At 36.5% G+C, this 17,658-nt stretch overlaps 1 protein-coding gene across 2 annotated transcripts in view; it reads right to left on the reverse strand.

Moving 5' to 3' along the window:
• The window catches only part of DNAI3 (dynein axonemal intermediate chain 3), an 84,204-nt gene that overhangs the window by 24,698 nt on the left and 41,848 nt on the right, over positions 1–17,658 (reverse strand). For both annotated transcript variants that reach the window (XM_049618471.1, XM_049618472.1), the window contains exons 13-16: positions 16,864–16,992; positions 13,525–13,598; positions 4,252–4,396; positions 2,782–2,869 (exon numbers count right to left, since the gene is read on the reverse strand). In XM_049618471.1, the coding sequence (XP_049474428.1) occupies positions 2,782–2,869; positions 4,252–4,396; positions 13,525–13,598; positions 16,864–16,992 (436 nt within the window). The remainder of the gene's footprint in view (positions 1–2,781; positions 2,870–4,251; positions 4,397–13,524; positions 13,599–16,863; positions 16,993–17,658) is intronic.

A 17,658-nucleotide genomic window follows, 5' to 3' on the forward strand; every position in this document is an offset into this window, starting at 1 on the left:
CAGTGTCTTCAACAAATGGCACTGGAACACTACACGCAAATGAACTCCAATCCATAATTTGTGCAGAGAAAAAAAATTATCTCAATAAAGATCATCAACTTAGTTATAAAACTCCTAGAAAAAAAGTAGCCCAAACTTGGGTTAAATTCAAAACCAAAATCATGACCCACAAAAGAACAAACTGTATTCCCTCAAAATTAAAAACTTCTGCTTTTCTAAAGACAGTGTTAAGAGAATAATGCTTAATATTTCATAGACTGGGAGAAAATATTTGCAAATCACATATCTGATAAAGGACTAGTATGCAGAATATATTAAGAGCTCTGAAAACTCTGAAATAAGAAAACAAACAGCACAACTAAAAAACAGATAAAAGATATGGACACTTCACCAAAGAAGATAGGTATACAAATGGAAAAAAATACATGCAAATATACTCGACATCTTTAGTCATTAGGTAAACGCAAATGAGATATCACCACACATGTTTTAGAATGGTTAAGGTAAAAAGACTAGCCATATCATCTATCCATGAGGATGTGGAAAAACTGGAACTTTCCCTCACTGCTCATTGGAATGTAAAATGGTGCAACCACTTTGTAAAACACTGTGGCAGTTTCTTAAAAAGTTAAACATACACCTGCCATATTATTTAATCATCCCATTCCTAGGTATTTACCCAAGCAAATAAAATCATATGTCCATACAAAGGCTTGTATATGTATATGTATATGTATATGTATATGTATATGTATATGTAATAGCCCTACACTGAAAAAGACCCAAATGCCCATCAACAGGTGAATGGATAAACATGTGCAGTATATCCATATGATGAAATATTACTCTAGAATAAAAGGGAATTAACTATTGATGTATACAACAACATAGATGAATTCCAAAATCATTATACTGACTGAAAGAAGTCAGACTCCCCCCAAAGCGCATATACTCTTTGAATTACATAAAGTTCTAGAAAATTGCAAACTGACATAGTGAGAGAAAGCAGATCGGTGGTGGTCTGGTAGGTGGAGGTGGGGGAGGTGCTGGAGGGAGGTGTTAAAAAATGCATCTTTATGTGAGTCACCTTTAGGAAGTGATGGATATGTTCATTATCTTGATTATAGTGATGGTTCCATGGATTTTTAATTTGTCAATACATATCAAATTGAATACTTTAACATGTACATTTTATTGTATGTCAATTATACCTCAATAAACTTGTTAAAAGTGAGTAAGAAAAAAAGCACACTATAAAAGATACAGTAATGTCCTTACTAGTAGTTGGATAAAAGCAGTAACATCCTCATGATCATCTGTTTTCATTAATTTAAAGAGTAAGGTATTTAATGAGTTACTCTTTACAAGTTACATTAACCTCTCTCAGTTTTTGTTTCCTTAATTATAAAATGGTAATGAAAACTCCCAGTTTGCAGGATTGTCATGATCATTGGCATCTGTTTTACTCATTGTTACACTCCTGGGGCCTGGCACAAAGTGAGAATTTTATAAATAACTGTTAAATGAATGAAACCATGTGCAATATTAGCTAGCACAGTACCTGACTCATGGCTGAAATTCAATAAATTATAGCCAATAGCTGAATACAAAGAAGTGGAGAAGAGAACCCAACTTCGATTCCCTCTGGAATCTGGAATTTGGGCCTTTGCAGGCCCAAATACATAAAAACATGAGATGTTTTAATACTGCTTAGAAAGTGTCCATAAAAATATAGTCATCCCTTTGTTGGTTGGTTGGTTGGTTTTTAGCATGAGGTCTTGAGTTGTATCTATGAAACACACAGCTTCAAAGTGAGTTTTGCCCAAGCTGGGTATTAGATATATATGTTTCTGAGATATTCTATCATTTAACTGAACATTCAACAACTTATAAATGGAAATCCTTTTGATAAGGCAAATATTTGGAAAGTACTTCAGTTTCTAGTGATTCTTGTACATTTCCATTATGCATTGCTCTCAGGGTGGGATATTCATGCATACCTTTATTTTAATAGCTTTGACATTTATATGTGTACCCTTCAATTATTTCAACAAAGGTGTATGGGTTGAGATAGGTTAAAAATTCAATTGTTATTTCTCTACTCTGTTTTATGGTGGTGCTGTACGAATATTAATTTTTCTATTATGTTCTGATTGGGAATGGTAATTTATTTCTTACATTTCATAACTTATTTTGCTAGACTTGAGATATGTTCCATTTTATACAACTATTCTTTGAGCACATGCATACTTATTAAGACAGTTTTGTAAAAATTTTTCAATGAGCTTTCCAACATATATAAATGTACTCAATAAATGTTTATGAAACTAAGCTGAACTGAATCCTGTGAAATCTTTGTGTGTATATAGGCAATTTTAATGTGTTGGCTGTAGTTATTAGAGCCATTATAAAGTTCCATATTGGAGAGTTTGAGTTTCTGTATTCTTTTTACAAATCAGACTATCTTAGCAACCGTCTAACTCACTGTAGACATAAGGAACCACTAATACTCAAACTATTACATGCCTTTTTAAAAATGTTTTTTAATTTATTTATTTTGAGAGAGGGAGGGAGAGAGAGAATGAGCGGAGGAGGGGCAGAGAGAGGGAGGCAGAGAGGATCCTAGCAGGCTCCACACTGTCAGTGCAGAGCCCATCTCGACTTAAACTCACCAACCCAACCCTGAAATCATGACCTGAGCTGAAACGAGGAGTCAGCCACTCAACTGACTGAGCCACCCAGGGACGCCCTCATGCCTTTTTAATAAGCAAAGGCAGTTACCTTGTGCTTTGTAAAGGAGATGGTCCTCACTCAGGCTGATCTTGGTTGGGCAGTGGTCTAAACTTGTTTCACCTTTAGACAGCCTTATCTTTTGGGAGAACATATAAGAAAGATTATTTCTATATATCCTGTGGGTGATTTATTCTTGCTTTTCCAAATGATTGGAAAAACAGATCTGCCCCCAGATGGCTGTTTTCCACCTCCCTCCCCTTGTCCCTTTTCCATTCTCTTTCAGATTTCTGGTTGCTTTTCCCCAGGGATAGTGTCTAAACCACAGTTTCTAAAACCTTGTGACCCAAGGATGCTTGTCCAGGAGCTCCTTTCCAAATCCCAGTCTCGTGTGTTTAATTTCTGAAAATATTGTGTATTCTGTTTCATAATATATCCTTTTTGGTTTTAATATAAAATAAGGGCTTATTCTCCTGTTTCCTAAATCTTTCAGTTAAACGAACCTCCAGAAGGTTGTGTGGGGTCTTTACATCTGCCTGGCACTGCTTAGTCCATTTGGGGACACACATGCCCCTGAGCTCCAGAAGTGGCCCTGAGTCTGCACCAGAACAGGATATTTTTCCCTCACAGCATCTGCCCCACGTTTCTCCATCAGGATGTTTGTCTACATGCTTACAATTACTCAGGTGAGTCTTTGCACATTTCTTTTAAAACTATTTATAGCTCAAGTAAATCCTACCACAGAAAATTCCTAACCCTCTCTTTCTAATTTCTAATCCTTAATCCCAGCTACTTCAGGAATATTCTCACCCCTCTGTGCTCTCTCTTCCATTTGGAGCAAATATATAATAATGTAATGTAATGTAATGTAATGTAATGTAATGTAATAATGACACTTGTACAACAAAGGGAAAAAAGTATTAAGTTTGGAATTAGAACTACACATTCTAAAAAAGGAAAGTCATCAATATCGGAAGCTCATTCATACTTTCCATACATATTCCATCCACAGCCATATCTTTCTCAAATTAAAATTGCTTTTCTTCAAGCTCTGCTTTTCAAGAAAAGTGCAAGCAATTACTCTTTCAATTACTTTCGGTTTTGTTTGCTCATGGGTATTAAAATACTGTTTCCTACTAGATGCGAAACATGCAGAATTTTGCCTACATTGGGGCAAAATTAGCATTTCTAGCTAACGGGAGAGCCTACTGATTTACAGAGAACTGCTCATGCACATGAATAGTTATTATACAAATCATTGATAAGTTGCAGCTTGCTAATACATGAACAAATGTCAATCTTGAGTTCACAAAAATTGTGATTTTGGGCTTGACCTAAGCAGGCATCATAATAATCCTCAATGAAAGAATCAGTTGGTTAAATGAATACGTAAATTATAAAGTCTTATGCTAATTTGAGCTCCTCCACTTTTAGAGTGTGGGTATATATGTATGCAAATGCATGTACACAATACAAAGTATATATAAGCTAATAGAATGGACTAAACTGCGTGTTACTCACCTTAATGAGGGGTTTCCAGGAGAGATCTAGATGCAAAAAAGTAGATGGCACATCAAAAGGAATTTCAATACTTTCTTCTTTCTTTTTCTCTATTGGTGGTGGGGTTAAAGCTTTCTGTGATCTGATATCCCAAAAACATATTGTGCTTTAAAAAAAATTCACATGTTATTTAATATAAATAAGAGGTATAGCCTGAGAACTACCATACTTCCTGCTGTTACACATTAGCAATGTAATCATGGCTGTATTTTAATACCTCTGAAAGTAAGATTTTTATGAAATGCCACTGTTTTGCATCTTATAGAAAATTATACAGTTTATAAGGTTATTTCATGACTTTGCTAGTATTAACACGAATATTATAGGAGAATTGAGTTTGGAGACAGACACCATCTTTTTTTTTAACATAACAACTTTATTGAAATCTAACTCATATAGCACAAAATTCACCTATTTAAAGTACACAATTCAGTGGTTTTCAATTTTTCACAGTCAATTTTAGAAGATTTTTGTCACCCCAAAAAGAAATCTTGTACAGATTGGCAGTCACTCCTCATTGCCCCCAGCCCCTCCCACCGGCCCTAGACAACTACTCATCCACCTCTTGTCTGTATAGACTTGTCTCTTCTGGACATTTCACATAAATGGAATCAGAATATGTGGCCTTTTGTGACTGGCTTCTGTCATTTAGCACATTTTCGAAGTTCATGTCAGCACACCATTTCTTTGTATTGCCAAATAATATCCCATTGTATGGAATATACCACAGTTTATTTATCCATTCACCAGTTGATGGACTATTATGAAGAATGCTGCTCTGAACATTTGTGTATAAGTTTTGTGTGGATTCCCGGTTGCATTTCTCTTAGGTATACACTGAGGAGTGTAATTGCTGTGTTATATGCTAACTTCTGGGTTTGATCTTTTGAGGAACCGCTAGATTATTTTCCAAAGCAACTGCATCAGTTTTACGTTCCCATCAGCAATGTGTGAGGATTCAAATTACTCCACATCCTTGCCAACACTTGCTACTTTTAGTCTTTTTTATTACAGCCATCCTAGTGGGGGAAGTGGTGTCTCATAAAAATTAATTTAGATTTGGGACACCTGGGTGCCTCAGTCGGTTGAACCTCTGACTTCAGCTCAGGTCATGATCTCACAGTTAGTGGGTTCCAGCCCCATGTTGGACTTTGTGCTGACAGCACAGAGCCTGCTTTGGATTCTCTGTCTCCCTCTCTCTCTCTGCAACACCCCCCCCCCAATAAATAAACATTGAAAAAAAATTTAAAATTGATTTAGATTTATATTTGCATGTGCTTTGGAAGTAATATGTAGGAAATCACTCTCTAATCCAAGGTCATGAACATTTATGCTTATGTTCGTTAATGTTTTCTTCTAAAAGCTGCATGGTTTCACATCTTACATTTAGATCTTTGTTCCATTTTCAGCTAATTTTTGTATAAGGTGTGAGGTAAGGGTCCAACTTCATTCTTTTGCTTGCACATATTCAGCCAAATGTCTCAGCACCATTTGTTGAAAAGATTAGTCTTTTTCCATTAAGTTGTTTCAGTACTCTTGTTGAAAATCAGTCATCCATAGACATATAGGTTTATTGCTGTAGTGTATGATTTCTGTGTCTGTCTTTTTGCCAGTGTCAGTACATCTGTCTCTATAGTTACAACTTTGCAGAAAGTTCAGAGATCAGGAAGTGTGAGTCCTCCAACTTTGTTTTTTATCAAGATTGTCACTTTGGCTATTTTAGGTCTCATTGTGTTTTGTTTTGTTTTGTTTTCGCAATCTTTTTTTTATTTTTAATTTTATTTATTTATTTATTTTTAAATTTACATCCAAATTAGTTAGCATATAGTGCAACAATGATTTCAGGAGTAGATTCCTTAGTGCCCCTTACCCATTTAGTCCATCCCCCCTCCCACACCCCCTCCTCTAACCCTCTGTTTGTTCTCCATATTTATGACTCTCTTATGTTTTATCCCTCTCCCTGTTTTTATATTATTTTTGTTTCCCTTCCCTTATGTGTATCTGTTTTGTCTCTTAAAGTCCTCATACAAGTGAAGTCATATGATATTTGTCTTTGACTGACTAATTTCACTTAGCATAATGCCCTCCAGTTCCATCCACGTAGTTGCAAATGGCAAAATTTCATTCTTTTTGATTGCCAAGTAATACTCCATTGTATGTATGTATATATATATATATATATATATATATATACCACATCTTCTTTATCCATTTATCCATTGATGGACATTTGGGCTCTTTCCATACTTTGACTATTGTTGATAGTGCTGCTATAAACATGGGGGTGCATGTATCCCTTCAAAACAGCACACCTGTATCCCTTGGTTAAATACCTAGTAGTGCAATTGCTGGGTCGTAGGGCAGTTCTATTTTTAGTTTTTTGAGGAACCTCCATACTATTTTCCACAGTGGCTGCACCAGCTTGCATTCCCACCAATAATGCAAAAGAGATCCTCTTTCTCCGCATCCTCGCCAACATCTGTTGTTGCCTGAGTTGTTCATGTTAGCCATTCTGACAGGTGTAAGGTGGTATCTTATTGTGGTTTTCATTTGTATTTCCCTGATGATAAGTGAAGTTGAGCATTTTTTCATGTGTCAGTTGGCCATCTGGATGTCTTTGGAGAAGTGTCTATTCATGTCTTTTGCCCATTTCTTCACTGGATTATTTGTTTTTTGGGTGTTGAGTTTGATAAGTTCTTTATAGATTTTAGATACTAACCCTTTATCTGATATGTCGTTTACAAATATCTTCTCCCCTTCTGTCTGTTGCCTTTTAGTTTTGCTGATTGTTTCCTTCGCTGTGCAGAAGATTTTTATTTTGATGAGGTCCCAGTAGTTCATTTTTGCTTTTGTTTCCCTGGCCTCTGGAGACGTGTTGAATAAGAAGTTGCTGCGGCCAAGATAAAAGAGGTTTTTGCCTGCTTTCTCCTTGAGGATTTTGATGGCTTCCTGTCTTACATTTAGGTCTTTCATCCATTTTGAGTTTATTTTTGTGCATGGTGTAAGAAAGTGGTCCAGGTTCATTCTTTTGCATGTCGCTGTCCAGCACCATTTGCTGAAGAGACTGTCTTTATTCCATTGGATATTCTTTCCTGCTTTGTCAAAGATTAGTTGGCCATACATTTGTGGGTCCATTTCTGGGTTCTCTATTCTGTTCCATTGATCTGAGTGTCTGTTCTTGTGCCAGTACCATGCTGTCTTGATGATTACAGCTTTGTAGTATAGCTTGAAGTCTGGGATTGTGATGCCTCCTGTTTTGGTTTTCTTTTTCAAGATTGCTTTGGCTATTCGGGGTCTTTTCTGGTTCCATACAAATTTTAGGATTATTTGTTTTAGCTCTGTGAAGAATGCTGGTGTTATTTTGATAGGGATTGCATTGAATGTGTAGATTGCCTCAGGTAGTATTGACATTTTAACAATATTTGTTCTTCCTATCCAGCAGCATGGGATCTTTTTCCATTTTTTTGTGTCTTCTTCAATTTCTTTCATAAGCTTTCTATAGTTTTCAGTGTATAGGTTTTTTACCTCTTTGGTTGGATTTATTCCTAGGTATTTTATGGTTTTTTGTACAACTGTAAATGGGATCGATTCCTTGATTTCTCTTTTTGTCTCTTCATTGTTGGTGTATAGGAATGCAACCAATTTCTGCACATCGATTTTATATCCTGCAACTTTGCTGAATTCATGATTCAGTTCTAGCAGTTTTTTTGTGGAATCTTTAGGGTTTTCCATATAGAGTATCATGTCATCTGCGAAGAGTGAAAGTTTGACCTCCTCCTGGCCAATTTGGAATGAAAGTTTGACCTCCTCTTGCCTTTTATTTCTTTGTGTTGTCTGATTGCAGAGGCGAAGACTTCCAATACTATGTTGAATAACAGTGGCGAGAGTGGACATCCCTGTCTTGTTCCTGACCTTAGGGGAAATCTCTCAGTTTTTCCCCATTGAGGATGATATTAGCATTGGGTCATTCATATATGGCTTTTATGATCTCGAGGTATGCTCCTTCTATCCCTACTTTCTTGAGGGTTTTTATCAAGAAAGGATGCTGTATTTTGTCAAATGCTTTCTCTGCATCTATTGACAGGATCATATGGTTCTTGTCCTTTCTTTTATTGATGTGATGCATCACGTTAATTGTTTTGCAGGTATTGAACCAGCCCTGCATCCCAGGTATAAATCCCACTTGGTCGTGGTGAATAGTTTTTTTAATGTATTGTTGGATCCGGTTGGCTAATATCTTGTTGAGGATTTTTGCATCCATGTTCATCAGGGATATTGGTCTATAGTTCTACTTTTTAGTGGGGTCTCTGTCTGATTTTGGTATCAAGGTAATACTGGCTTCATAGAATGAGTTTGGAAGTTTTCCTTCCATTTCTATTTTTTGGAACAGCTTCAAAAGAATAGGTGTTAACTCTTCCTTAAATGTTTGGTAGAATTCGTCTGGAAAGCCATCTGGCCCTGGACTCTTGTTTTTTGGGAGATTTTTGATTACTAATTCAATTTCCTTATAGGTTATGGGTCTGTTCAAATTTTCTATTTCTTCCTGTTTCAATTTTGGTAGTGTATATATTTCTAGGAATTTGTCCATTTCTTCCAGATTGCCCATTTTATTGGCATATAATTGCTCATAATATTCTCTTATTGTTTTTATTTCTGCTGTGTTGGTTGTGGTCTCTCCTCTTTCATTCTTAATTTTATTTATTTGGGTCACTTCCTTTTTCTTTTTGATCAAACTGGCTCATTGTGGTTTTAATTTGCATTTCCCTCATAGGTAATGTTGAACACCTTTTCATGTGTTTATTGGCCATTTGCTATTTTGAGAGGAGAAATGTCTATTGGTAATCTGCTCACTTTTACATTGGGTTTTTTGACTTTTTGTTGTTGAGTTGTAAGAATTTTTCATATTCTGGATAGAAATTTCTAATCAGATATATGATTTGCAAATATGTTCTTCCATTCTGTGGGCTGTCTTTTTTAACTTTTCGATAGTGCCTTTTGAAGCACAAAAATTTTGGTGAATTTCCATTTATCTTTTTTCTTTTATTGCTTATGTTTTTGGTGTCATGTATAAGAGATATGATATATAAATATATATTATAAATATATAATATATAATGTAAATTAATATATCATATAAATATATGTATATTTACACAGGTAATGTTGGATTTAATGTGCTTTGTGCATAGTAAGCATCCAATAAAGGTTATTTCTCGTCTTTTTTCTCCTTCCTTACAGATTGACTATAAAAATCAAATGAGATAATGTATGTGAAAATTCTTTATAATGTTCCACACATTATATATAAAGTATTATTTTTAGTGTAATGAACTTGGTAACACATTTATAATGATACTTGTACACTATTTTAGTATAAAAGTGCCTTTGTGTTAATTATGTGAAAACGTGTTGAGGATGGCAAAGAATATGCTGTATTAGCTCCCTAATTTCTATCACTGAGGTTATGAAGAAACTGATTAATAAATTTAAGACATTATTAAAGAATTTAGATGTGTAAGTTAAAGTATTTAGATAAACAGATAGTAATTCAAGTAAGACTAACAAAACATATTCATTTATGTGACTTAATATTAATCATTTATTCATCTTAATAATGAACAGTTAAAATTCATGAAAGTATTAATCATTTTTATGTTGTCAAAATATAAATCCTTGGAGAACACCACAAATGACACATAAAAATCTGCTTTAAACTATAACTATAGTTGTTTTAAAACTGTTTTTCCAAATTACAAAGATCTTCTTAAATCTCATTTATAGCATTAATTTGCATTATCCATGAAATGATTTTGCTAAATACATGTAACTTCAGTTGGACTTTCTGCATGAATCAGTCACATATTCTTTTTCTTTTATTAATTTATTTTTTAAATTCCAACATAATTAATATATAGTGTTATATTAGGTTCATGTGTACAAAGTAATGATTCAACAATTCTATACATTACTCAAGGCTCACTAGGATCAGTGTGTTCTTAATCCCCTTCACCTAGTTCATCCATCCCCTCTCCCTCCTCCGCTCTGGTAACCATCAGTTTTTCTCTATAGTTAAGAGTGGTTTTTTGGTCTGTTTGTTTATTTGTTTGTCTCTTTTTTTCTTTGTTTTGTTTCTTAAATTCCACACGAGTGAAATAATATGATAATTGGCTTTCTCTGACTGACTTATTTCACCTAACATTATACCTTCTAGATCCATCCATGTTGTTGCAAATGGCAAGATTTCATTCTTTTCTAGTAGCTGTGTAATATCCCATTGTTTAGCCATATTTTTTATTAATGGAACCTTATTTTATTTTTTTAAAGTTTATTTATTTATTTTGAGAGAGTGAGAGTGAGTGTGAGTAGGGAAGGGACAGAGAGAAGGAGAGAGACAGAGTTCCAAGCAGGCTGTGTACTGTCAACACAGAACCCAACTTGGGACTTGGTCTCATGAATCCTAAGATCATGACCTGAGCTGAAATCAAGAGTCAAATGCTTAACTGACTGAGTCACTCAGGCACCCTGGGACCTTATTTTCTCTTATTCTATATTATAAGACCTTGGCATGGCTGAAGTATAAAGATTAGAACTGGTAAGTTTTTCAAATAACTAAAAGTTAGCTTTTCTAAATGCATAAACTTTTTAAAAACAACTTTTGAAGGAATTATTTCTAGACTCTTCTGGAATATTTCCAAATTCAAGGGCCATCATTATAACCAACAATCAAGGACCTGTGTCTTAAATATAAAACGTGTAATATTTTAAGTCTGTTCAGTGCTTCTAGATGTTTTCCAAGGCTACCGAACAACAGTATAGCTTTGCATTTTGTTGTTTATAATCAATATCATACCATAAACACTTCTCCGTGAAACCATAACAATTTTAATTGTTGTGTAAATATTTCATATGACCCTACTGGTGGCCCTTTTGGGCAATAATCCCCCCACCCCCATGCCCTTTTACTTTTTTAGCAGGAACATCATTCTAATGGTCCTTTGGGGAACTGCCCTTCCCCATTGCATGCGGTCAGGTTGGAGTTGTCACTCAAGGTGCCCTACCATTACCTCCCTGGCCAAAGGGGTGAATTTGATGGAAAAGAAGTCATGTTAGAACTGATCCAATCAGATGGAAGGAGCTAGGCATTCATTCCAGCTACCCAAATCCATGGGTTTTTTTCTGAGGCCTGAGTCTGCTCTTTTTTTGATTCCGCAGTATCATTACTTACTACCTATATATAGTATAGGATATTGGTGTATGTACACCTCACTATATGTATAGTGAGTTATTGGTAGATAATGTGTTTGCCTTCAAAGTCTCATTTTCTCTATCCATAAGTATTTTTCAGGGTAGTTGTAAATATAAAAATAGTAAACTTATTAGTATTGGCATAAACTTCCAATAAATTGATTTTATCCCCTTAAGTTAGCCATAGTCAATTTCTTTTGCCTGCAGTCACAGAACCTTACCCAATATGTGTCCATAGGATTAATCATGTCTCCCTGACCCTTTGCCCATGGCTGCTGTTAATGTTACATATACCTTCATCTTCCACTGCATAGCTGTCAACTTCTATGCCTTGAAGTGTCATTTATTCTATTGGGGTTAAAGCTATTTGGAATGGACAAGTTTTGCCAGTATTTGGATGCTAGATAAATAATATCACTCTTCATATTTCCTACTTCATTGTGAATTTTTAGTTCCAGAAATTGGGAGATGTGATTTTATTTAAATGCACATTCTCCGACATAGTTATCAAATTGTTTATTAAAAAAAAACTTTTATAAATATGCAATAAAAATGTAAAACTTCTGGGGTGCCTGGGTGGCTCAGTCGGCTGAGCATCCAATATCAGCTCAGGTCATGATCTCATGGTTCATGGGTTTGAGCCCCACATCAGGCTCTGTGCTGACAGCTCAGAGCCTGGAGTCTACTTGGGGCTTTGTGTCTCCCTCTCTCTCTGTTCCTCCCCTGCTTGCACTCTGTCTCTCTCTCTCTCTCAAGAATAAATAAAGATTAAAAAAAATTTTTTTTTAATGTAAAACTTTTCCACTTTCAAAAAGAAGCTTTCCCAATTAACTGTTGTAATCTTTGTGAGATAAAATTGAATGTAAATTTACAAATATGAGAATATAAAGAAGCAGCATAACTATGGATAATGTTATACAACATTAACAACCATGAAGCCTCGTTAATTCTTTTTACAACATATTTGTATTTATAAAAATATTTTTTCAACCAGCAACAATCTCTTCTGTCCTGTTATTATATCAGGTTTAATTGCTACAATAAAGATTATTTAAGGAACAGAAGAAGATAATGATTTTAGAAGCATCTAGGAAAAAAAGGATATATAGTATGAAAACATTTTAGGTAATGTTTAAAATAATACTGTGATATTGTGAATTGTAAGATATATAAATTTGATCTTCCTCCAGGATTCTAGCAGAGAGCTTCTAAAACCCTTGGAATTTCCTAGATGTTTGAGGGTGGTAAAGGTGCCTTTTGTTATGTTAATGAGGTGACCTTTGGAAAACACCTAAGGATGGAGGCTGGTTGCCAGTGGAGGCAACCTTGCAATTAGAGAGTTGGAATTTTCAGTTCACCCCCTGACTTCCGGGGCGGGGAGAGGTGCGGGAGTTCAGTCGCCAATGGCCAATTATTCTATCAATGGTATCTGTGTAATGATGCCTCCGTAAAACCCCAAGAGGATAGGCTTCAGAGTTTCCTGGTTAGTGAACACATGGAGACTGGGGACAGTGAGCACCAGAGAGGGCATGGCAGCTCCTAGCTTTTTCCCCATACCTTGCCCTAAGCATCTGTTCCATCTGACTGTTCCTGAATTACATCCTTTTATAATAAGCCAGTAATCTAGTAAGTAAATTGTTTCTCTGAGTTCTGTGACCTGCTCTAGCATATTAATCCAACCTGAAGAGGGAATCTTGGGAACTTCCAATCTACAGCAAGTCAGTCAGAAGTACAGGTAACAACCTGGGCTTGTGACTGGCATCTGAGGTGGCAGGGGAAAGGGGGTGGCGAGAGTGAGGGGTGGAGAGAGCAGTCAGGTAGGACTGAACCTTAACCTGTGAATCCCGGCAGATAGTGTCAGAAGTGAGTTGAGTTGTAAGACACCCAGCTGGTGTCCAGAGCATTGCTTGCTAGAACTGTGGGGAAACCTTCCTGCCCCCCCCACCCCCCCCATGTTGAATTGACCCATGAACACTAACAAAGACCTACCAATCAGCCGAACATGTGACAAGTTGACAGCATATTCCATTTCGATTCTCAAAGACAGAACCCATTCTGTTAATCTGTTTTTTAAAAACATAAGAAGTAAATTCCGTGTACCTAGAACAGTAATGACTTTCCTCATAGCTTTTTACTATTTAAATATTTTCAGGTTTTAATTTTTATTAAAGGAATATAACACTGTCACAGAAATTTGGAGAATAGGTTTTAAGATAAAGTATAATTCTGCCATATATTTTTTCCAGTCTTTTTTCACAGAAACATTTTTACATAGTTTTAATTAGCATGCGTAAAAATTTCTGTCCTTAGATTTTTCAGTTGATATCATTTGAACATTTTCCTATGTACTCATAAATCATTTTAATAGTCTTATAACATATAGATGGTGTATCATAATTTGATGATCCATTATAATTAGAATCGTAGGCTCTTTTGTTTTTTACTATTAATGGTGGAATGAAACAGGAGGTTTTATGAGATTGTTAAGCAGATAAGGTCAGTGGAGAAGACGCTTAGTGTTACATTAGATACCCACAGCCACCTAGCACAGTTAATGGCTCCTCAGGGTCCTAGAAGGTCCCAAATTCCAAGCAGCTAGCTTTGAAACGAGGTGAAAGGTTTTGTGGCAATCTATGAAAGTGCTGCTCTTGAATCCATAGGGAAACATGACTTTCCCTGGTTCCCTATTTTCCTGATGAGCAAAAAGTAAACAAAGGCAGGGGCTCTAACAGCAAATAAGCAGTGAGAGTAGGGGTGGGAGGAGGGAGACAGGTGCTGTATTGCTGCGGCCGGTAGAAGGCACAGGAATTAAGACCCTGGAAAGCTGGCTGAGGCCACCACGGTCTGAACCCTCCCAGGTTCCCAACTGCTGCCAACTTGTACTCAGATCTGATAAGCAACCCAGAGTCTGTGCGCCTCTCCCTCTGCTGAACCTTCGCTGCGGTATGAAGTGCAGGGCGAGAGCCCAGAAGCGTGCTTGCCTGGGCTTTTATGTTTTAATGATTTTAAAAACAGCAACAACATAGTATAATATTATAGACATTTGGAAAGTAGGTTTTAAAATCAAATATAATTCTAACCTATATTCTTTTCCAGTCTCTTTTCATGAATACATTTTGACACAGTTTGTTAAGATGTGCATATAATTTTGTATCTTGAGGCACGAGTTGGATTATTTCTTTTTTAAAAAAATATTTTTAATGTTTCTTTATTTTTGAGAGAGAGGGTGGGGGGGACAGAGCATGAGTGGGGGAGAGGCAAAGAGAGGGAGACACAGAATGTGAAGAAGGCTCCAGGCTCTGAGCTGTCAGCACAGAGCCTGATGCGGGGCTGGAACCCACGAACCATGAGATCATGACCTGAGCCGAAGTTGGGCACTTAACCGACTGAGCCACCCAGGCGCCCCTGAGTTGGATTATTTCTTATGAATATGAATTCCCACAATTTGAATTACTGTTCAAAACGTTGAAAATTTGGATGATTTAAGAACTACATTGACTAATTGTATTCCAAAAGTTTTATGTTGGAACCAGCAATGTTAGAGTTTACTGGTTTCACCATTGCATCTTTTTTAATTTTTTTTTTAAATGTTTATTTTTTTTTGAGACAGAGAGAGACAGAGCATGAACGGGGGAGGGTCAGAGAGAGAGAGGGAGACACAGAATCGGAAACAGGCTCCAGGCTCTGAGCTGTCAGCACAGAGCCCAATGCAGGGCTCGAACTCACGAACCATGAGATCATGACCTGAGCTGAAGTCGGACGCTTAACCGACTGAGCCATCCAGGCGCCCCTCACCATTGCATCCTTTTGAACACAGGGTATTATTATTTATTAAATTTATTATTTATTATTTATTATTTATTAAATTTTCATTGAAAAAATAAATAGGTCCAGAATAGTATATTATTGTTGCTTTATAATTAATTTCTTTGATATTAAAAAGCCTGAATGATTTTCGTGTTTATCTACTAATTATATATAGTTGGTATATAGTATATTGTATATAGTTATATTGTATAGTATACAGTATATATTTTATTTACTGGAAATTTTGTATTTACCATATTTGAGACCAATATTTTCCATTTTGTTGTTTGCTTTTTATTTTTTAATTTAGAAATTTACACGTGTATGTTTTGAATTTCTTTCAACATTAATTAGCTTAGAAAACTGTCCTCGATCTAGAACTATGCTATTCTATGATATTCTATTTTGCTGTATTACATTTTTCCTGTGATTTGCTATTTTTATTTAACTTTATAATCATCTGAATTAATTTGTGTATAAGGTGTGAGCTGAAATGAAGTTGGGCCTGAGAGTTCCTTCCATTACCATATGTCAAACTTCTATAGGTAATAGAAACTATCTGGGCTGTTTGTTTTGGTCCATTATGAGTCTTAAAAGTATTGTTTGTTTGCATAATCCATTTGAATACATTGAAAGGCGAATTGCCTTTTATAACTTTACTTTCTCATCATAGGCTTTGATATTCTGAAAGTACACGGGAGACCCTCAGGGTGTCCGAGGGAGACATCTGGGGAGCTTACCAGTCTCCAAATTCACTGACACCAGACTTGGTGAGTCAGGTACAGAACTACGAAACCAAACTGCACTGTGGATGCTGGGCAGTCAGCTGGACTCACTCACTGCATGACCAGTTCTCACCCACCAGTTCAAAGGTGCCTTGGCAAAATAGCACATTATTATATGTCACAGCGCTTCAGAGTCGCCTGCTCCAACTAGCTGAAATCGTCACTTATTTTTTTATTAAAAATTTTTTTTAATGTTTATTATATTTGAGAGAGACAGACAGACAGACAGAGCTTGAGCAGGGGAGGCGCAGAGAGCCGGAGACAGAATCCGAAGCAGGCTCCAGGCTCCAAGCTGTCAGCACAAGAGTCCGACAAGGGGCTCAAACTCACAAACGGTGAGATCATGACCTGAGCCGAACTCGGATGCCCGACTGGGCCACCCAGAGGCCCCTGAAATCATGACTTTTAAACCCACAAAGGCTAAGGGTATAAAATATTTGCACTCTATTTTTACATATCAAACTCTTATCTTCTCCACTATTGTAGTATATCAATGTTGACACCATCTACATCGTTCAGTGGTTTATAAACCATTGAAGTTGAAACATTGGCCTTATTCTGATCTCCAAGTCGGGTATTGGCCAGGCAACACTGACACAACCATTTGACGCCTGCTTCCCGGTTATTTCATGATTTAAATGTAAATGAATTGTTGACTTGAATAAAATCTTTGAATGAAGATCTTCCGAGAATGTACAATCCAGCAGGAGAGAACTATGAAACCATCAAGACTCACCTCAAATGTGTCAGACAGCCAGTGTATATCTGTAATTACTTTCTTATGACCATTTTCTATCGAGGAGACTGCGCAGTGTCTGATATACATCGCTTCTTTATTACTGTCTGGTTCAAGGAGAAACATGGGCTGGAAAAACGTCAAGAGAACGTTACGTGCTGCTTTCACCGAGCTAATGAGTGAATTCATACTTTACTAGTTATTCCATCTACAACTAGTTAACTTGGAGAAATACTAGTTCAGAGAAAAACATAAATTAGTGTTTCTGCATATCCTATATTAAGGTAATAAGATTATGTACTTTCCCTTCAGCTTAATCTAAGCTTTCAAACTTAACAAGAATTATTGACCCACCCCCTACAGAATCAGTGAGATCCCATTTCCGAAGGAGTGTTTCGTGCGCGCACAGAAGGCCACGTCCCGCCGTGTCTTGGTGAGAGGCCTGTTGCTGCTCAGGCTGAAGAGCTGGGGTAGAGCTGTGCAATATGGTGGGTCCGTACTGTGTCGGGAGCCGAGGAATCTTTCCTCAACCCTCTTGGCAGCATCCACAGCTTTGCAAAATCACAGGATATTATTATCAGAAAGACTGTAACCCCTTCGTTTCACACATGAGAAAATCGATGCTTGCTGGGGTGAGAGGGCCTGTCCAAACTCACAGGACTATCATCCGGAGCCTAGATGTATGGCCCTTCTGTCCCGTGCTCTTTCCACGACATCATTGTAGGCAAGTCACCTGGTCCCTTTATTTTATTTGACAACAAAAACAACCTACCATCCTCAGACAGACCATGAGAC

Source organism: Panthera uncia (genome assembly GCF_023721935.1).
Source record: "Panthera uncia isolate 11264 chromosome C1 unlocalized genomic scaffold, Puncia_PCG_1.0 HiC_scaffold_4, whole genome shotgun sequence".
In the NCBI taxonomy this organism is placed as follows: Eukaryota; Metazoa; Chordata; class Mammalia; order Carnivora; family Felidae; genus Panthera; species Panthera uncia.